The sequence below is a fragment of the Phycodurus eques genome, chromosome 15, assembly GCF_024500275.1.
Source record: "Phycodurus eques isolate BA_2022a chromosome 15, UOR_Pequ_1.1, whole genome shotgun sequence".
In the NCBI taxonomy this organism is placed as follows: Eukaryota; Metazoa; Chordata; class Actinopteri; order Syngnathiformes; family Syngnathidae; genus Phycodurus; species Phycodurus eques.
In genome coordinates, this window is record NC_084539.1 from 3,186,394 (window position 1) to 3,209,015 (window position 22,622).

The 22,622-nt window shown below is 43.2% G+C and overlaps 1 protein-coding gene across 2 annotated transcripts in view; it reads right to left on the reverse strand.

Moving 5' to 3' along the window:
* Positions 1-22,622, reverse strand: part of scai (suppressor of cancer cell invasion) — a 117,604-nt gene that overhangs the window by 63,553 nt on the left and 31,429 nt on the right. Inside the window, exons 5-7 of one of the 2 annotated variants that reach the window (XM_061698417.1) lie at positions 22,475-22,573; positions 13,376-13,472; positions 914-1,012 (exon numbers count right to left, since the gene is read on the reverse strand). In XM_061698417.1, coding sequence (XP_061554401.1) covers positions 914-1,012; positions 13,376-13,472; positions 22,475-22,573 — 295 coding nt within the window. The remainder of the gene's footprint in view (positions 1-913; positions 1,013-13,375; positions 13,473-22,474; positions 22,574-22,622) is intronic. The other variant, XM_061698418.1, reaches the window with a different exon arrangement.

Consider the following 22,622-nt stretch of genomic DNA (forward strand, 5'->3'; position numbering starts at 1 on the left):
TGTTATTTTTATTTAGAAAAAATATTCTGGAGAAATAATTAGTTTTGGCTAACACAAGAGCCTGTTTGTATTTCTACTGTATATTTGTCTGCCTGATGGAAGACCTCAAGTTTAGTCGCATGCAACTTACAATTTGCTCCAGCTTCCTACATGATTGCTTAAATGCTTGGGTCTCATCTGTGAACTTGGGTGTAGGTCTCTTCGTGTACGGTTTTATTCTTAATGGTCCGACAATGTTGAGGGCATGACAGAGAGCTATAATAAAATAATTTGTAAATCCACTAATAAGATGTCATTTGTGAAACTATCAATAGGACCAACATGAGAAGGAAAGGAAGCAATAGCTGTAGGTTTTATTTAGGTAGGTGGATTTCATTAGTAGTTGAAAAACTAAAAACCAAGATCTCAAATTTTATGAAGTAGTGGTCAGCTATAGCATAGGTATACTAGAGAACCATTACATTGGAGGTTGCGATGCCGCAGGTTAGCAGCAAATCTAAAGTATTACCATTATGATGGTTAATGTACAGTATTAGCTGTGTAAAGCAAAAAGTACTAACATCCCTTTCTTGGTGGCTTTGCAGTTGAGACATGCTCTTTCCCTTTTCGGATAATGGATTAAACCAGGGGTCAGGAACCTTTTTGGCTAAGAAAGCCGTGAAATTAAATTAATAGAAAAGCTCTAGTGTTATGAATACCTTAAGTATAATAAATGGTGTGACATATTTGCAGCAGCATAGTGTGTAACAAAGAATTAAATATTAACAATGACACATGATATTGCTGCAAACTATAAATAAACAATTGAATTTTTTTTTAACACTGTTGCAGTGGGTCTAGCTCAATTTCATAAAGAAACAAAAAACAGTGGAACATTTTTTTCAATTTCGTGTGACCTTCGGTTGACGGTTACCTCAACAAAAGATGCCACCTCCTGTAGAACCAGGTTCCATTCCAATTGATCCTCAGTGTTGAATCGTTGTGTATAGTCTTCGATTTCTTCAGATAACTCCTGCATGTTTTGGTAAAAAGGTGGACATAGGCAAAATCACATTAAAGGGGAAACTAAACCCACAACATTTTAAAGCAAGAACACATGTGCCAGCACTAGTCAAAACACTTTAGTCTGATTAATTTTATACTAATGGAATAAGAATTAAGCAGAATAATTGGGGGAGGGGGGGGAGGGGGGAATCATTGTTGTTGACCGGAAGTGACGCTGAAGCGACAGTAGAGAGTTAGCTGCAACCAGGGTGCTCCATTGAATAGGCGGCATACAAACAGTATTGCAGGGGCGCTGGCTGATTCTGGCTCAATCCTCTCACCCAATCAGGTGACACATTGTTCTAATCAACGGGAGGTGCGTTTGACACTGGGTCGCTTTGGTGTCAATGAATGCCCAGACGAGGACCAACTCACCACTGCTGAGAAACTGACAGCCCAATTTGCTTCGCCTTAGGCTAGGCTAAAACTGCTGCAACACTTGCCTGCAAGGGGCTTTTTTTGTTTTGGGGTTTTTTTCACTTTGTTCTTATGAATGAGTCTGTGGGAATTTTGTTTTTGGTCACCATAAACATTTCTGATTTGTTCCTTTCAATATTATATTTTGAGTCAATTTAGATCTGGTTTTGTCAATTTATTCTTTTGGATTTATTTTCGTCCCAGGAATTGATTTATTTCCTTTACCACTTTAGTGGCTGAGATTCCACCGTGGTAACCTGGTCCCTGGGGTGGTGGTCTCCCCTCTTCTGTGTGATGTGTCTGACTTGTGTGCGAGTGTCACGTGACAGGGGTGCCTTTTCATAAATATGTTTTGCTGTTAGCTGGGATCCTCACTCTCTGGCCCATCTCCCCCACTGGTAAGCCTCAGCCCCGTTTTATTTCATAGTTTCCCCTTTTTTACTCCCTCGTAGGATGTGTGTATCTTCTTCTTTTCCTTTCGGCTTGTCCAATTAGGGATCGCCACAGTGTATCATCCTTTTCCATGTAAGCGTATTTCCTGCTTCCTCCGCTCTAACACCAACTGCCCTCATTCCTTCCCTCACTACATCTATCACCCTTCTCTTTGGTCTTCCGCGAGCTCTCTTGCCTGGCAGCTTCATCCTCATCATCCTTTTACCAATATAATCAATCATTATCCATTTACCAATATACTCACAATCAGAATCAGAATCATCTTTATTTGCCAAGTACGTCAAAAACAATTTGTAGTTGGAGCTGCTCCAGTACGACAACAGACAGACAGAGAATACTTTTGGGACAGAAAAACACAGTCACTGAGCAATAAAAGGTTACCAATAATGTGGTAATGCTGGAACTTTCTTTTTTGGGGGGGGGGAATTGTGCAAACTGATGCTGAGACCTTTGGCAATTAGAGCAGTTTGAAATGACAAATAGAACAATAGTCTGGTGCACTGATCACTGTGCAAATGGCGCAGAGACTTTAAGAAATGTATAGTTTAAAGTGACTAGTAGTGCAATAATCTGGCCGTCCCTCTGATGAGCTCATTTCTAATCCAATCCAACCTTGTCACTCCTAAAAGAAGCTCAATGATCTTCATTTCCGCCACCTCCAGCTCTGCTTCCTTTTGTCTCTTCAGCGCCACTGTCGCTAGTCCGTACATCATGGATCGTCTCACAGCTGTCTTATAAACATTGCCCTTCATTCTAGCAGAGACTCTTCTGTCACATAACACACCTGATACCTTCCTCCACCCATTCCAACCTGCTTGGACCCGTTTCTTCACTTCCTGAACACACTTAGCAGTGCTCTGGACTGCTGACCCCAAGTAATTCAAATCCTCCACCCTCGCTATCTGTTCTCCCTTTAGTCTCACTCTTCCCCCGCCACCTCGGTCATTCATGCACATACACTCTGTTTTGCTTCAGCTAATCTTCATTTCTCTCCTTTCCAGTGCATGCCTCCACCTTTCTAACTGTCCCTCCACCTGCTCCCTGCTTTCACTGCAGATCACAATGTCATCTGTTAAGATCATGGTCCACGGGGATTCCACTCTAACTAATCAGTCAGCCTATCTATCACCACTGCAAACAGGAAGGGGCTCAGGGCTGATCCCTGATGCAGTCCCACCTCCAAAATAAACTCCTCTGTCACACCTACAGCACACCTCACCAAACCATGTGTGGTTTGCATCTTGTGTTATGGCCTGTATATTTCTTCTCTCCAAGTCTTCTTCGAACAGTGGATTGTGATACCTTCACCCTGCCCTGCGGAGGTTGGCAGTGATGTCACTGAATGTTGTCTTTGGGTGTTTTTTCACAGTTCTCACAATGTTTCTGTCATCAACTGCTGTTGATACCCTTGGCCGACCTGTTCGATGTCTGTTGCTCAGTACACCAGTAGTTTCTTTATTTTTCAGGACATTCGAAATTGTTGTATTGGCTATGCCCAATGTTTGTGGAATAGTTCTGATCAATTTTCCCTCTTCTGTCAGCTTCAAAATGGTTTGCTTTTCTCCCATTGACAGCTCTCTGGTCTTCATGTTTTCTTCACAGCAAATGCAGTTTTCACAGGTGAAACCCAAAGCCAAAAACAAGCACTACCTAATGTTTAAGCAATCAATCTAAAAGGCAACACCTGAGCAACAGGAAACAACCATCAGTCACATGTTCCAATCTTTTGCTCACTTGAAAAGTGGGTGGCTTCAAACAAAAGATGCTCTGTCCTGAGTTGTTTAACACATCTAGATATAAATACCATGAAATAAAAGATGGAATTCTGAACTCTTGTCTCATAGTCAACTTTTGATCTGAAAACATGTCTTCAGTATATAGCAAAAACAAAGTAATTCACCTTGCCGTTCCAATACTTTTGGAGGGGACTGTGTGTGTGTCTCACACACACACACACACAGTGCCATGAAAAAGTATTGGCCCCCTTCTCACATTAATATTGTGAAGCTGCTGGAGGTCCAGCACAACAGCATTAGTGCCGTCAGGCTCTCAGCCTCCTTCCCTCCTCCTCCTCACTCAGAGGGAAAAATGCATCCAGGGGGACCAGATCGCGTCGGGTGTTGCCGGCTCAATTTCAAAGGAGGGACAATTGTCCTGGCGGCGCGGTTTATGGTCATTATGCTGGCTCAGAGAAAGCGTGTGATACTATATCTACCTCGCTGGAAAGGAGCCATGAGAGAAGGAAGCTGGTATGTGTATTTGATTGACCAGAGAGGGAGGACTTTCACAATTTTCAGCGACACACCCACAGCGTCTGTAAGCTGTCTCAATTTGCTGGGTGGCAATCCCTAACGGGACAAGCCGAAAAATAAAGAAGAGAACGCTGCGATATCGTAGAGCAAGAGTTTTGTTTTGATGAAGTAGTGAAAATGAGGCCGAGAGACCTGAACGGAGTCACCTACTGATAGCAGGATAGATTCCATTTTGGGGGGGGGGGGTGTTTTGGGAGAAAAAGGAGGCTGCTCAAAATCTTAGAATGAACGTTCAGACAAAATAATAATATTGATTATTATATATATTATAATATATATATATATATATATATATATATATTATAATAATATAATAATTATATTATATTATTATATAATATTGATAATATCGTTATTAGATTGGGATAATTATCAGTGTGCATTCAAAGTTAAATATGGTACAACTTTAACAATTTCAACATCAAACAGATATTTAATCTTTAAAAGGATCGTTATATGCTGCAACCTGCAGTCATGCGCAGCTGCGTTTTTTTTATGTTGTGTTGTCTGTTTGTTTATGCGCAGCTGTGTGTCTTATGTGCACATTTCTCTGACGGAGCAAACTTCAACGCGGTTCGAACAATGTAAGCCTTTTGCTTATCTGTCGCCGCATGGCTCATTGGGCAACTTTTTTGTTTAACTCTGTCAAACAACACAGATTTTTCACAACATGCAAACGTGCTTTGCATTGCGTCCTTCTTACAAATTGAACTTCACGCGCAGTGTTCTTTTCCGCTTCCTTGACATTTCCCAAACTGGTGATTTTATTCCACCCAAATTTTTGTCATGTGTCGAGAGCACTTTTTATGTATTTACATTTCGTAATGTTTTGATTATCACGCTCAAATATAATGATAATATTTCCATCCATCCATCAATTTTCTACCACTTAGCCAAGGTCAGGTTGCGGGGGCAATAGCTTTAGCAGGGACGCCCAAACTTCCCTCTCCCCAGCCACTTCATCCAGCTCTTCCGGTGGGATCCCGAGGCGTTCCCATGCCAGCCAAGAGACGTAGTTTCTCCAGCGTGTCCTGGGTCGTCCCCGGAGTCTCCTTCCGGCGGGACGTGCCCGGAACACCTCACCAGGGAGGCGTCCGGGAGGCATCCGTATCAGATGTCCCAGCCACCTCATCTGGCTCCTCTTAATGTGGAGGAGCAGCGGCTCTACTCTGAGCTCCTACCGGATGATCAAGCTTCTCACCCTATCTCTAAGGGAGAGCCCGGACACCCTGCGGAGGAAACTCATTTCGGCCGCTTGTATCCGGGACCTCGTTCTTTTGGTCACGACGCACAGCTCGTGACCATAGGTGACGGTAAGGAACGTAGATCGACGGGTAAATTGAGAGCTTCGCTTTTCGGCTTAGCTCCTTCTTTACCACAATGGACCGATACAAAGTCCGCATCACTGCAGACGCTGCAATGATAATATACAAATGTTATATAAGTATAATGCTGATAATGGATAATGGGTCGGACCATATTGATGCTATACTGATAATGTATATAATGAAATCATGATCAAGGCGGTTACAAAATACTGTATAGATATGGTAGACATGTTAATGTAAGAATTTAAGTAAGTGGTGGTAGCACAATTGATCAAAATTGTTTAAAGAATTTTATTACAATTCTTCGAAAGCTTTTCTCTGACAACAGCTTTCTGACATATTTTAAATTTGACCTCAGAACACATGATAGCTACCACCTGCAAATAAATAGTGGGAAGCCAATTAAATTAGGTCAAATATATATGAGGATGCGTGTGCCCACTATCCCTTTTTGAGATTATTTTTGCAGGCACTCCATTGGACCGGATCCATTCGGGCCTAACAAAGCCAGATCTGCCGATGGGCATACAGCTCGTTCAGGTATTGCACATTATCGCCGAATCAATTTCAGGAAACAATTCCAATCAGCGGGCGGCACGGTGGACAACTAGTTAGCACATCTGCCGCACAGTTCTGAGGACCGGGGTTCAAATCCTGGCCCCGCCTGTGTGGAGTTTGCATGTTCTCCCTGTGCCTGCGTGGGTTTTCTCCAGAGACTCCGGTTTCCTCCCACATCCCAAAAAGATGCGTGGTAGGTTCATTGAAGACTCTAAATTGCCCATAGGTCTGAATGTGTGTGCAAATGGTTGTTCGTTTGTGTGTGCACTGCGATTGGCTGGCGACCAGTTCGGGGTGTACCCCGCCTCTTGCCCGAAGATAGATGGGATAGGCTCCAGCACACCAACCGCCCCCCCCCCCCCTCCCCCAGCCCCCGCGACCCTTGTGAGGATAAAGCAGTACAGACAATGGATGGATGGCGGTCCAATCAGGACTCCTCAGGCTGGCCGACGGACCCCCCTGCATGACATAAAACCTGGTGATTTTGTGCTGGAACGTCCGACGGAAAATCATCAGCATTGGCTGGGGCCTTTCCAAGTCCGCCTTGTGATCCACACTGCAGTGGAAGTTGCTGAAAGAGTTACGTGGGTTCACGCGTCACACTGCAAGACGGTCCCAGCGCCTCCCATAATCCTGACTCATCCACTTTCCTCACCTTCGACGACGGATGACCGCAAAGGTCGACCTAATGAGGCTGAGTAACCACCTCTAAGAAAGAGGTTTCATTTTTAGCATACAATTTTAGCTACAGTGATAGAAACCGATTGCGCGTTGATAGGTCATAGAGGAGCAGAAGATAGATCATAAAAGCCGAGCAACGGCCAATCATCTGTCAGAACTGACGCACGCACATCACGACGATGACATCTTCCAGGGGTCTCCTTGGAGGTTTGGTATTAATAGCCATGGTTATCGTGATTAAATTGTGTATTGATGCTGCCACTTTGACAGTTGACACAATTTTGTACCTTACCAGACGTGACAATTATGACGAGCTTCTTTGGTTCCATATGAGCACCACGACTTCTGCTAATTGCACCTCCTACAGCATGAATGTTTGGTTTCTGTATGGCCTTCATGTGGCACGCTCTCAAAATCGTTCTCACTGCTTTGTTAGTTCTTTCATGCCACATGCTGCTGCACACCCACATCCTAATGCATCATCACTCTTTCCTCACAGCTTCGTTTCTTTTGTCAGTCCACAGTACCTTAATCAAGCCGGCTTTGCTGAAACAGGTTCTCCTCTCCCCTAACCTTTTAAACCCACTAATGATTCGGGTAGGGTGCCTTTGTTTGGCCCAGTGGCACATAAATTCCTGACAATGCTGGCGATACAGGCATCATAGCCAGCGGCATTAAAAACCTCACTACACTTTGCAATGTCATTGCCCGCGAGGAGGTGCTCGATTCTAATTGGTTCATTGGACTTGGATGGCAAGCTTGGCTGTATCGCTTTGCACTAATGGTTTGTATTGCTTTGCTTGTTCTATTTTTCATGTCCTGTTGTTTGGTCCCTTTGATAAAATCTCTAGTCTCTCGCATGATTGACACAGCGTTTGTTCACAATACACGATTTCACTATTCAGTCTCTGACAAACATTTTCCTGACCTCGTCCCTCAATTTTTAATGTTTTGAGTTTTGATCATTAGTGTTTAACAATATGTAGTATGTAATAATTTTCCTTTTATGTGTGATTACTATAATCAAAAGGGGGGAAGCTGAGTTGGACAATGTATGTTTTATATATACCAAATATTACTTCTATTAGTTTTTATACGGCGGCACGGTGGAAGACTGGTTAGAGCGTCAGCCTCACAGTTCTGAGGACCCGGGTTCAATCCCCGGCCCCGCCTGTGTGGAGTTTGCATGTTCTCCCCGTGCCTGCGTGGGTTTTCTCCGGGCACTCTGGTTTCCTCCCACTTCCCAAAATCATGCATTAATTGGAGACTCTAAATTGCCTGTAGGTGTGAATGTGAGTGCGCATGGTTGTTTGTTTGTATGTGCCCTGCAAATGGCTGGCAACCAGTTCAGGGTGTACCCTGCCTCCTGCCCGATGACAGCTGGGATAGGCTCCAGCACGCCCGTGACCCAAGTGAGGAGAAGAGGCTCAGAAAATGGATGGAGGGATGGATAGTTTTTATACAACCTTCACAGGATGCATTGTTACATTGTAACTAGATCTGTCTGCGTACTAATTGTTCCTAGCCATGTTGTGACTATAAGCTGTTTTTCGATAAAGATAAGTTGAGTGCACCCGGACAAAGATAATTGTTTCACTTTCCTTCTCTGTCTCTCTCACTTTGATATAACGAAGGGGTTTTCTGTCTGGGCTTCAGTAAGGCGTGACAACTCGTAAGACTTGTACATTTTCCTCTCTTTGCAAATATTTTTCTCTCTTTTTTGTAATAAAAACCCACAAAGACAAGATTGCTTGCTTACTTATTCTGTCAGAATAATATTTGCCAGAACATTTTTTGGTTTCAAAACTAATTATCCAACATTTTGTTGTATATATGCGGTAATATGTCGTCATATCCAAGGTGGCGCCTAACTGTCTGGTCACCTCGGTTACGTGGTCTCGAGTACTGTCAATGTTTTGGTGGTTTTTTTGTTGTTCTTTGGAGACATTACACGACTCACTCACACAAGGCAAGACATGAGGGAGTCTACCCCGGACTTTCTTTCACAAATCTAGTCAGTTTTCTTCTCTGAGTTACTTACCGGAGCGGCGGGCAGGGTGTTCGCCACATGGAGGCAAAGGCGACACCACAGAGGGAAACGAGCTGGATTGCAGGTCAAGCTCCGTAAGAGAGGATTCCAAATGCTGCTCCCATCGAGTCACCTCACAAATCTATGCTCCCTACGCAACAAAATGGACGAGCTTCATCTTCTCACAAAGACCATTCAGGACTTTGGACGTTCCACTGCCCTGTACTTCACGGAGACATGACTTTGTGAATGCGGCCCGATGGCGCCGTAATGCCTCCGGGCTTCCAACTACAACTGGCAGACCGCGTCATGGAGTTATTGGGGACAACAAAAGGCGGCAGGATATGCTTCTATATCAAAGGAAAATGGTGGACCGACGTCACGTAGCTCAGCACACACTGCAGCTGATCACTGCTTAATTCACTTAATACCAACATACAGGCAAAAACTTAAATGTAAGAAGCCTATGCTGAAAACTGAAGAACTGGACCAATGAAGCAAAGATAGAATTTCAAAGCTCTTTAGACTTCACAGACCGGAGTGTCTTTCAAACTTCAACTGGCAGCCTGGATGAATATACAGACACTGTTACATCCTATATCAGTTTCTGTGAAGATGTGTGTGTACCAAAAAAGTAATTTTGCATGTTCAATAACAACAAGCCGTGGTCCACTGCTAGACTTAAGCAACTTTGCCGGGCTAAAGAGCACGCCTGTCGAAGTGGAGATAGAGCCCTGTATAATCGCCAAGAGAAATTATGCAGTAAAGCTAGAAAAACATTTTACCACTACCGACTCTAAATCAGTCTGGCGTGGATTACAATCGCTAACCAACCACAAGCGACCATATCCCCAACCAGAGAACAATAAAGGGCTAGCTGACGACTTGAACACCTTTTACGAAAGATTTGAAAATAATACTTTCACACCCCACACCCACCCAGCTGCACCAGCGACCACCATCACACCTCTGACTCCCCCTCCTACGTTGACCATCCACAAACAGGATGTGAAGAAGAAGAAGAAGAATCACCTTTTATTGTCATGAACATGCATGCATGCACACGAAATTTGTTCTCTGCATTTAACCCATCACAGTGAACAAATACACGTTAGTGGAACACACTGGAGCAGGGGGCAGCTGAAGCGCCCGAGGAGCATTTGAGGGTATCAGTGTATTGCTCAAGAACACCACAGCCATGAGTCCGGGGGATGTTAGCAAATGGGCCAGTTGGGGTCTTGAACCTAGGTCCCCCACGGTGGCAGGCAATGATCTTAACCATTGGGCCACGGCTGCCTGAGACATATCTTCAAACAACAAAAGATCAACAAAGCGGCGGCCCCAGACCTTGTGTCCTGCCTCAAAGTCTGCACGGACCAGCTCGCTCCAGTCTTCGCACAGATTTTCAATAGATCTCTGGAACTATGTGAAGCACCATCCCGTTTCAAACGCTCCACCATCATCCCAGTCCCCAAGAAACCTGCAATCTCAGGTCTGATTGACTACAGGCCTGTCGCCCTGACATCTGTGGTCATGAAGTCCTTTGAACACCTCATGCTGGACCACCTCAAGATCGTGACCGGTCTACTCGAGCAAACAGGTCTGTTGATGATGCAGTACACCTCAACGGCACGGGGACATACACGAGGATCCTGTTCGTGGACTTCAGCTCTGCGTTCAACACCATCATCCCCGAACTCCACTCCTCCATGCTTCTCCAGCTCAGCGTCTCACCTGCCATCTGCCGGTGGATTCACAGCTTATTGATGGGCAGGACAGAGCAGGTGAGGCTGGGGGACACAACCTCATCCACACGCACCATCAGCACCGGGGCGCTGCAACAATGTGTCCTCTCTCCGCTGCTCTTCTCTCTCTACACGAACGACTGCACCTCAACGCACCCAGCTGTCAAACTACTGAAGTTTGCAGATGACACCACAGGCATCGGCCTCATCAAAGACGGTGACGAGTCTGCGTATCGACAGCAAGTGGAGCAGCTGGAGCTGTGGTGCAGCCGATAGAACCTGGAGCTGAATACCCTCAAGACTGTAGAGATGATCGTGGACTTCAAGAGGCATAAGTCACCACAGCTGCCCCTAACACTGTCCTACTGACCTGTGTCAACCGTTGAGACCTTCAAGTTCCTGGGAATTACAGTCTCTCTGGACCTGAAGTGGGAGACCAACATCAACTCCATCCTCAAAAACGACTCAGGAGAGGATGTACTTCCTGCGGCTTCTGAGGAAGCACGGCCTGCCACAGGAACTCTTGAGGCAGTTCTACACAGCAGTCATCAAATCGTGTGTTCATCCATCACAGTCTGGTTTGGTGCTGCCGCAAAAAAGGACAAACTCTGATTGCAACGGACAATCAGGACAGCTGAAAAATTGTCGGTACGCCCCTACCTACCCACGCTGCCAGAACTAAGACAACAGCATGCAAAATCCTCTTTGACCCTCCACATCCTGGTCACCAACTCTTCCAGCTCCTTCCCTCAGGTAGGTGCTATCGAACAATTGCAAACTAAAATTAGCAGACATTCCAACAGCTTCTTCCCTCTTGCCATTAACTTCCGAAACAGTCAACAGATTAATGCTCTATTTGTCATTTCAAACTGCTCTAAATTGCTAGAGGACTCTGCATCATTTGCACAATTGTCAAAAAAAAAAGTATCAGCATTACCACATTACTGGTAACCTTTGATTCCTCCATACTGTGTTTTTATGTCTCAAAAGTATTTTCTGTCAAATGGCTGTCTGTTGTCGTACTAGAGAGACTCCAACTACCAGAGACAAATTCCTTGTGTGTTTTTGACATACTTGGCAAATAAAGAAGATTCTGTGCTAGTTCAGTGAGGCCATGGAGAATGACTTCCGGTTGGCTTTGAGGAAATTCTTGTCCATCAGCCGCCGTCTCGGGAGGGGGAAGCAGTGCACCATCAACACTGTGTATAGTGGGGATGGGGTGCTGTTGACCTCGACTCGAGGTCAACAGTTTGGTGGCCTCATTTCTGCTATTTGCAGATGATGTGGTTCTGTTGACTCCATTGCACAATGGTCATTGCACCGGACTATTCATTGTGCTCCTTTGCACAATGGTCATTGCACCGGACTATTGCAATATTAGTCATTCGAACTGCTCTAAGTGCTAGAGGACTCTGCATGTTTTTGCACAATTGTTTTTTGTCAATGTCTTTATCTCCAAAGTGTTCTGTAAATTGACTGTCTGTTGTACTAGAGCGGCTCCAACTACCGGAGACAAACATACTTGGCAAATAAAGATGATTCTGATTCTGATAAAGCCGTGATCTACAAGTCTCACTAAGCGTTTCGCAGCAGTGTGCGAAGGGGTTGGGGTGAATATCAGCACCTCCAAATCTGAGACCATGGTCCTCAGTTGGAAAAGGGTGGAGTGCCCACTCCAAGTTGGGGATGAGATCCTGTCCCAAGTGGAGGAGTTCAAGTATCTTGGGGTCTTGTTCACTAGTGAGGGAAGAATGGAATTGGAGATCGACAGGCGGATCGGTGCAGCGTCTGCAGTGACTTTGTATCGGTCCGTTATGGTGAAGAAGGAGCTAAGCCGAAAGGTGAAGCTCTCAATTTACTGGTCAATCTATGCTCCTACCCTCACCTATGGTCACGAGCCCTGGGTCCAAGATCCCGGATACAAGCGGCCGAAATGTGTTTCCTCTGCAGGGTGTCCAGGGTCCCCCTTAGAGAACGGGTGAGAAGCTCGGTCATCTGGGAGGGGCTCAGAGTAGAACCGCTGCTCCTCCGCATTGAGAGGACCCAGGTGAGGTGGCTCGGGCATCTGATTAGGATGCCTTCTGGACGCCTCCCTGGTGAGGTGTTACGGCACATCCCGCCGGAAGGAGACCCCAGGGATGCCTCAGGGTCCCCCCGGAGGAACTGGATGAAGTGGCTGGGTAGAGGGAAGTCTGGGCTTCTCTGCTAAAGCTACTGCCCTTGCGACCCGACCTCGGATAAGCGTAAGAAAATGGATGGATGGATTTATCATTATTATTTAATTTAATTATCTATATTTTTTATTCATTCTTTTCTTCGCTCTCCCCAACAACTGTAATACCTTCCAGTGTTTGTGCTCACCTAGCACAACATTTTCGCACCACCCCCAGTCCTTTGTTTTGTATATCCTTTGAGCTTTTTGTTTTCCGTTTGCTTCGTAGTTGGCTTTTTTAAAGTTTTCTTTGTTTTTTTCCCTCCCCCATTTTTGTAATTGCCTAACTGGCCCATACCATAAAAAATAGGTTTTAGTGTCCAAAATATTGCAAAACCTCTAAAGCTATTAGCTAATACAACTTTGCCTGTTGATGAAATATGAGAGACAGAGACAGAAAGAGAGAGAGAGAGAGAGAGAGAGAGAGAGCGAGAGAGAGAGAGAGAGAGAGAGAGAGAGAGAGAGAGAGAGAGAGTGAGAGAGAGAGAGAGAGCAAGAGAGAGGGAATAATTCGATCAGTACTCCGTGGAACAATTACTAATTACTTGTACTATTAGGTACAAACCAGTCAGGATGTTTTCTTATGCTTTTCGTACCTTCACCAAAACCTTGACCAGGTCCATCTTGTTCAGCAGTAAACAGACAACTATGTATCGGGCATAGTATCGAAGTTTCTTCACAACTAATTCTGGCCTAAGAGAAGAGAAGACCATGAGAGGTTAGGCATACGATACATTTCAAGGAATATATGGTGAATTGTTTTTCAGAATCCTTTACATTTATAATTATATATGATGCCTTAAAAAAACTAGTTGTATTTTTCCCATATGACAAAGAACATATCACAAAATAAATTATGATGGATATACATTTAACAATTAGCTTAACATTTCTCTGATCGTCTATATTTTGACAGTTGGATGTAAAAATCACTAATTTAGTAATTCACTAACGGTCCACACAGGCTACAATTAGTCGAAGGGGAAAGGTGCAGGAGTTTAAGTAGAGTGGAGCCCCTTGTTATGAACGACCTGGTTTACAAACAATTTGGGATACGCACAAAATATTCGTACTACCTTGATTTACGTACTGTTTGATTTGCGAACAGTCTTCTTGGCATGGATGAGCGAAAGGATCTGTGTTGCGCTTTTCGCGTTATGTAACCATCTTTGGGTCTGTGTGTAATGCATTGCAATCAGTGTAGTATCTTTGTTTTTTGCTCTAAATTATACCTCAGAACTGCTCTTAAAGTTTGCTGTTGGATGTAAATGCCAAAAATAAACACAAACTAGTGTGGCGAAACGGGATTGCTTTGGAAGGAAAGGCCAGGAAGAAGAGGAGAATGCACTCCTTGGGCACAAGCCAATTAAAGCAAAACAAGGCAAATTTATTTAAGTAGCGCATTTCATACACAAGGTACCTCAATGTGCCAGATAACTAGCAACCCTTTACTGCTCAGTGACTGTTTTGTTTTTTTTGTCAATGTCTTTCTGTCTCCCAAGTGTTCTCTGTCAATTGACTGTCTGTTGTCGTACTAGAGCAGCTCCAACTACCGGAGACAAATTCCTTGTGTGTTTTTTGGACATACTTGGCAAATAAAGATGATTCTGATTCTGATTTACATGATTAAAGCATTTAAAACAAAGAAAAAAAACAGCTTATAAACATTTAAAACAAAGAGAAAAATAAAAACAATTAAAACAGCGTACAATGCAAGAAATATTTAAAAGTGGAAATACTCTAACATGGACTTAAAAACATTCACACTTGGGGCTGAGGTCACTTCTGTTGGCATTCTTATTCCATTTGTGTGCAGCATAACAGCTAAATGGTGCTGCATCATGTTTGCTTTGGACTCTGTGCTCCACTATTTGATCTGAGTCTGTAGATAAGAGCTCGACTGGGCTGGTTTTGACAAGTTTTGTCGTGGTTTAATTGAAGAAAGTTTTGGCTCATCCAGTTATTTCTCAATTTTGGACAGTGACACACCACCTCAATTGAACTGTAGTCATCTGGAGACACTGCTAGATATAACCGTGTGTCATCTGCATAGCTATGATAGTCAACATTAAGGTCCTGGAGAAGTTGAAGTTAGCATATACAGGCTGAACAGGAGGGGTCCAAAAACTGACCCTTGAGGGACCCCATAGGTCGTTGCCAATTGATGAGATTGAACACTTCCAATGGTTACAAAATAACTCCTTTCCTCCAGGTAAGACGTGAACCATTTAAGAACTGTTCCATTAACTTCTACCCACGTTACCAGTCTGTTCAGAACTATGTTATGATCTACCGTATCAAAAGCCGCACTGAGATCCAACAAGACCAGAATTGACACCTTTCCCGAGTAAGTATTCAACCTTATATCATTTAGCACTTTGATAAGCTGATTCTGTACTGTGATGAGTTCAGAAACCTGATTGAAATTTGTCAAAAAGTCAATTTAAGTTCAAGAAATTGCTGAGTTGATTCAAAATATGTTTCTCAACAATCTTGGCTATGAAAGGGAGATTTGAGATGGGTCTATAGCTTGCTAACATAGAAGTGGCCAGTGTTCTATTTTTTAGAGGCTTAATGGCAGCTACTTTAAGAGCTTTAGGAAACTCACCTGACTGAAGTGAGCAATTGATTATTTGCTGTAAATCAGCTAGCAAAGACTTTGCAATAGTTTTGAAAAAGTCAGATGGTAATGAGTCAAGCCAGCTCATTGATGGTTTCAGCTGCTGAACAGTTTTCTCTGCAGTGTAATGGTTAACTGTATCACATTCACAAATGGTAATAGAGTTTTTCCTGGATGGCTTCAGCGGTAGTACAACTTTAGCATTTTGCTGATTTTTGCTATTCAACCTGATGGATTGTATTTTTTCATTAAAATCCATCCATCCATTTTCTTTCGCTTATCCGAGGTCGGGTCGCGGAGGCAGTGTACTGTAGGGAAGCCCAGACTTCCCTCTCCACAGCCACTTCCTCCAGCTCTTCCGAGGGGATCCCGAGGCGTTACCAGGCAAGCCGAGAGGCGTAGTCTCTCCAGCGTATCCTGGGTCGTTCCCGGGGTCTTCTCCCGGTGGCACGTGCCCGGAACACCTCACCAGGGAGGCGCCTTGGAGGCATCCTAAACAGATGCCCGAGCCACCTCATCTGGCTCCTCTCAATGCGGAGGAGCAGCGGCTCGACTCCGAGCCCCTCCCGGATGACCGAGCTTCTCACCCTCTCTCTAAGGGAGACCCCTGACACCCTGCGGAGGAAACTCATTTCGGCCGCTTATATCCGGAATCTTGTTCTTCGGTCACGACCCACAGCTCGTGACCATAGGTGAGGGTAGGAACGTAGATCGACCGATAAATAGAGAGCTTCACCTTTCGGCTTAGCTCCTTTTGTCACCACAACGGACCGATACAAAGTCCGCATCACTGCAGACACTGCACCGATCCGCTTGTCAATCGTGCGTTCCATTCTTTCTTCACTCATGCACAAGAACCCAAGATATTTGAACTCCTCCACTTGGGGATCTCATCTCCGACCTGGAGAGGGCACTCCATCCTTTTCCGACTAAGGACCATGGTCTCAGATTTAGAGGTGCTGATTCTCATCTCAGCCGCTTCACACTCGGGGGTTCACTAAAATAACAAGCAAATTCATTGCATTTTTCTGCTGTTCGGAGTTCTGGAGCTATCTGAGTCGGGGGGTTGTGAGCTTGTAGAACCACAGCAAACAGTGTGTGTGAGTATTGTTGAGGTTACTGATAATTTCAGAAAAGTTTTGCTTTCTAACCCTGACCAAGTCTTGGTTAAAAGTCATAGACAATTTGGAGTTTAAATGTTCTCCACCTATGTTCTCTGCTTTCCTACACTTTGATTTAGAGGGCTTTACCATCATTGTGCTGATGTGCTCTAGATGGCATCAAGATTGTCTTAGTAATAGCGAGGGCATTCATGAATTTTGAGATTTTCGAGGTGAATTCATCCCAAAGTTCATCAATTGTCTCAGCATTCACAATTTTTGACACAGCTATGGTCTCCATGAACATAGTGGTGGTATTCCTATGTACATTTTCTTAATAGACATAAAGGTTGTCTGAACTTTCGGGAGAATCTGTAATTCAAAGAACACAAAAATGATCAGAAATAGCCGTGTCCTAAATTTCAACATACTTAGAGATGGCCAGGTCTCAGATGTGACCTTGAGTGTGGGTTGGACTCTGTATATGTTGAGAGAAGTCAAATGTGTCCAGTATATCAGAGAGTTCTTTGGATTTTTTTTCCATGTTATTGTCAACATGAATGTTGAACAAACAAGACAAAATAGCTGTATCAGAATCAGAATCATCTTTATTTGCCAAGTATGTCCCAAAAACACACAAGGAATTTGTCTCCGGTAATTGGAGCCGCTCTAGTACGACAACAGACAGTCAACTGACAGAGAACACTTTGGAGACATAAAGACATTGACAAAAAAAACAAAACAAAAACAGTCACTGTCAAATAAAGGTTTGCTGTAATGCCGGTACATTATTTTTTATTTTATTTTATTTATTTTTTTGACAATTGTGCAAAAAGATGCTGATATTGAATAGAGCGAGTCGCACAGAAATAACCGGAGACAATGGTTTGATCGGTTCAAATTTTATCCTCACTGAGCTTGTAGTTCTACTTTCTTTGTGCCATATTTCTGAGACCAACTTTCTGTACCTTGTAATTACAGGGATGAAAAATACCTGATCTCCATAGGAGTCTGAATTATTGTGGAGAAGAATGTTGTTTGTATCTGATTTCCAGCCACGACCTCACACATAGTCAGATTTGGAGATAAGATTTTTCATTGGTGGAGGAGTGGTCATTCGCATCTTAGTGGACGTTGGTTTCAGGCGAGGGAGATGGAAGGAAGATCTTGGCGTGGTGTGCTACATGATAGTAAGTATTGCGTTGGCTTTGCTCCAATGGGGCAGGGAGGGATGTGGGAGATTCCAAGTCCTGCCTCCTCTCATTCCTCATTCGTTCCTCCGATTGTTTGGGTGATGCTGGTGGGTGACTCCATCTGCGCCTCGTATCGTCTTCTCTTTTGTTCCTCTGATTGTTTTGGTACAAATAGAGACCCCTTCTGCGCTTTTTGTCCCTCAGCCGCGTCAACAAGGCCCATGTTTTCCTTTCGTGCCGCTGAATGACGTACACAGTAAAAAAAATGTTGGCAGCCAATAATTTAAACCCTGTTTATTGAGACAGAAACCGTCAACTTTGTAAAGATGTTTGCACTCCCAGAAAATTCAGAAGTTGTCAATGAAGCACACGGAGACCGCAGTACATAGTTCTTTGAGCCAATTATTTAATTATTGACTGAGCCTGCTTAAAAGTTCATCTTCAGATCGTACCATTGGGAGAGGTCCACTTATGAAAACCTTAGCATCCAAACATTGCACTTTTGTTAGGAGATCAATGAAATCTCACTTCAGAAGCTCTGATTGCTGCTTGACAACATCCAGGGTCCCTGTGTGCATTATGACAGATTTCACAGTTGGGTACTCATTCGTGATTTTTTTTTTTAGCGATATAAGACACGATATCATTGGTAAAACACACTACTTTGGTGTTCTTCTCACTGCAAAAACGTTTCACATCCTTGACAGTTCCATCACCAGCTATTAACGTTTGGTGTGCCATATTTTCTTGCATGTTTTAGTTTCATACCTTTCAGTGGTGGTGGGGGATGAGCATTCTTGGTCAGGGTCGTGTAAAAGTGGCTCAAATCTATTTGCAAGTCTGATGCCAATGTTTTGCATTGACTTGTTCTGTCCTCCCTTTTAGATGATGTTCCATTTGTTTAGGCTTTGCTCCCAGTAAATTCCAGGGAAAACTGCTGGATGATCCATTACAGTTTACACAGTCCACATCTCCTCTTTATGGTGCTAAGTGGGTGTCTCCTCACCATTTTGAGATATCGGTAGAGTGGTTTCATTCCCCGACTGTTTACATCCACATCCACTTCAAGACAGTGGATTTTCGTTTCCAGGACCGCCATCTTTTGTATCAGTTTGTGATATTCTTCAGTATAAAAGGGAGGCATCTTGTTGCTGGTCTGGTTGCTAATAGCAGGCTTGTGCTAATTAGCAGGCCACGTATACAGTACAGTATATGAATGTAAACACTTGATGGACAGTGATAGAAGTGCACGGTAATATCTGATTGAAGGTGTCTTTTTCACAAAAACGTGTGGAGAAAATTATTGAGAAGGACTGAACCAGCAAGAAAAAGAGAGTTTTTTCAGTTCTCCTGCTTTCGCCTCTTTGCCCCACCTATGCCGTGAACCTTCCTGCAATACTGTGAGTCTTATTGCAATACCGTGAGCTTTCCCACAATATTGCGATAATTATCGTACCAAGAGATTAATAACATGATAAAACAGAATCGTGAGATATCGATATATTTGCACCTCTAATATGCAGGCATTTATTGAAAAGTATGACCCTAATAAAACTGTGGCCCTCAGAGCAAGTCATCTTTTAAAGGGGAATTACCCCCCCCCCCACCCCCCAAAAAAAAATTAATAATAAAAGCAATAATACATGTATGTGCCAGCACTCATCAAAACATGGTACTCAGATTAATATTGCGTTCTTGGAATAAGAATTAAACAGCATAATTTATTAACATAAGTGTACCATGTTGGGCGAAAACATTATCAGCGGTGACGAAGAAGTGACAGTAGAGGGCTACCTATGCTCAATCGAACTGTCAGCTGACAGACTGCAACGATGGATTTTGCAGGTGCCATACCATTTGTCCCCAAGTTGTCGGTTTTATTCACGCATTATTACCCAATTTAAAGTGGTGAAAATAGATTGAGAACAAATCTATTAATGCTCAGGAAAACTCCACTGTCTGAGAAGTGATGTAAAACTATGCCTCTTCCCTTACTCTGCTTGCTGTCAGGCAGTGTGGCTCACAATTGAAATTCTGGATTTTTTTTTAGACAAGTAATTAGGTTACATATATTTGAGTAAGTCTGGATTGCTGTAATGTTTCAGTAGGAACTGGAACTGTGGCAGCATCGAAGGTAGGTGTGCAGATTCATTTTCTGTTATTAAACTGCTCATCGTTTGATTTATTACATCACTCATGGCTCTCAGTCCTTTGGAAAGGAGTCAACCAACCATTGCGAGCCAGCCGTGGCGAGAGGACGGGCGGTGAGTAGATAGTGGTTAGCCACTAATGCTATCAATTAAATAATTACCAAACTAAATTACTGATTTTCTACTATATTGAATCGGCAATATTTTAGCATGTTAAATTAGCGATTTAGCATGATTTCAGGGTGGTGTATAGATCTTGCTGCGCAGCAGTAGATTATAACAATACAAGGTATAATACCAACTCGAACGATGCGGTGTTTGGTAACTCAAGCAAGATGCCATTTTTTTGTAAATTCCCTTAAATGTAGAGATTTGTTTAGATTCCGCACCAACAGAAATGATATGGAGCTTGTCGTTGCTGAAAATGTACTAACTCTGTATGGTTTTATGAGTAAATGAAGCTGCATAATATTTTGGAAATGGCAAATACACGTCATTCTCGTAGATTTGTACGCTTGCAAGTGTGAAAACCTAAAAACGGCACCCCCTATAAGCGAGTAGATGCAATGTTTTAAAAAAAGTTTTAGAATAAATATTACAAAGATTAAAAAAAAAAAAACAAGAGCTGATAAATAAGATATATGCACATAAAATATGATAGAAAGTTTTGACATCTTGGGTTTAGTTCCCCTTTAAATAATAATGGGCCTCATTCACTACCCATGCGTACGCAGATCTGTGCTTAAATGGTGCATACGCACGTTTGATGCACAAACCTGTGATTTATCAATATGTTCGTACTTTTTTTGTCCATACTCTGCGAACAAATTTAGAACATCCTCAGACCGTGCGTATATAAAAATAATGTAGGATCAGCCAATGAAAATTAGACAAACACACATCTTTTAACCAAGATTCACAACGAATGGTAACAACAGTCATTCATAAAAACAATAATAACAAAAACTTTGGTGACAACTCAAACCAGAAATTTGCTAATGCATTGAATGTCCCAAATCACAATTCAAATAACACTTCCCATCACTTTTACCCTCATTCCGTTCAAGCGCTTTTACAGTAGGATACGTGCATTTCCAGCAGATGTGTGTCCCTCACCGACTATCTGCGTGTGTGGCTGATGTTTTAACTCAACAAGGAAGTCCACACAGACCGGCCGCATTTCCTTGTCTTTCCAAGGCTTCAGTATTCTTTATAATACCTACAACAATGTGATTTATACTTTTCTGTGATTCTCCATCTTCAGATGTGATGTAAATTGATCTATTCACACACACACACACCACCGCTGGTGTGTATATGACAAACTCAAGTGGGCATACAGGTATATGGCTCGTATATTTCCTTTCACTTCCAACACTAATTATATAAATCTCATCATATACAAATGGCTCTTTGCTGTGCTATATGTATTCCTTACTATGTATAGTAACAAAGTATGCAGTCATGCTCTCTTTTGCTCATTCTCGGCTCTTAAATTGTTTTTGTATGGTTGCTTTGTGCCATTCTCTAATTGAACTTTGAAATCAATTATAAATGATTAACATGGCTATTATATGTTGTCGGTTTCTGTGTTAACCAAGCTTTCCAATTGTACTATTGTTTAAATATCAGATAAATATAAAGAAAGTTACCAGTTTTGGATCAGCCATCTCTTGCGCATTGCGCATTGGCTGAGATGTGTCCAAGGATGCCCTTATAAAGGGAAATAGGGGCGTGGTTTATGCAGGTTGGAGGCTGCGGGCCCGAGCCCAGCATTTGGAATGAATTCTGATTCATTAGCATACGCACAGTGGTACGAAGAAAACTGGCCGGTCCACACCACTATGTACCTGTCATGAATCGGACGGCAAATTTGCGTATATGGTCAACTTCAGCGCAGAACAAGAAAGGTTCTACGCATTTATGAGTGAATGAGGCCCAATGGTTTGTAAATTGCATTTACATTCATTTCAATGGGAAACATTTTCTTGGTTTACTTACGTTTCGTTCATGCAACAAATGATTAATTCGTAACACAAGGTTCCACTGTACTTGGGATCAACTGTTCAGAGTAATGGGGAGCGTGGGTGGACTAGAGGCAACAAGAGTACAGGCAGGCTGGAGCAGGTTGAGGAAAGTGTAAAGGGGGATCAGTGACAGAAGAGTACCAGCTGAAGTGAAAGGAGAGATTTGTAGGACAGGAGTGCAAACAGCCATAATTGTAGGTTTTGGAGATGGTAGCAACAACCAGAAGACAGTCGACAGAGCTGGAGGTGGTAAAGATTCTCTTTGGGAGTGACTAGGGTGGACAGGATCAGGAATTAGCTCATCAGAAGGACAGCACTGAGTGGAAGGTTTGGAGGAGGGACGCTGAATACATCAGCAGAAGGATGCTGAAAATGGAGCCACCAGGTAGGAGGTAAAGAAGAAGGCCAAAGAGGAGAATTATGCATGTGATGAGGGAAAACTTGCAGCTGGCTAGCATTTGATCGGCAAATGCAGAGAACAGGGCAGAGATGCTAGAGCATGATGCGCTAAAAATAAGCTGAAGGGGGGGAAAAGAACACTGGGATACAATACTGTTTGTTATGTAAGGAGGCAATTAATTTCATCTTATTTTTTTTCAACAAACCTGTCCTCTCTGTTGACCTGATAGTAGTAAGACCGCTGTCGGATGGCTGAGTAGAAAGAAAATGCCTCATTCAGGTAACTTGTTTCAGATGTACGCAGGCTGTCAAAAGTTGGGAAAAAATAGAATTGTGAGAAAAAAATTCAAGCAT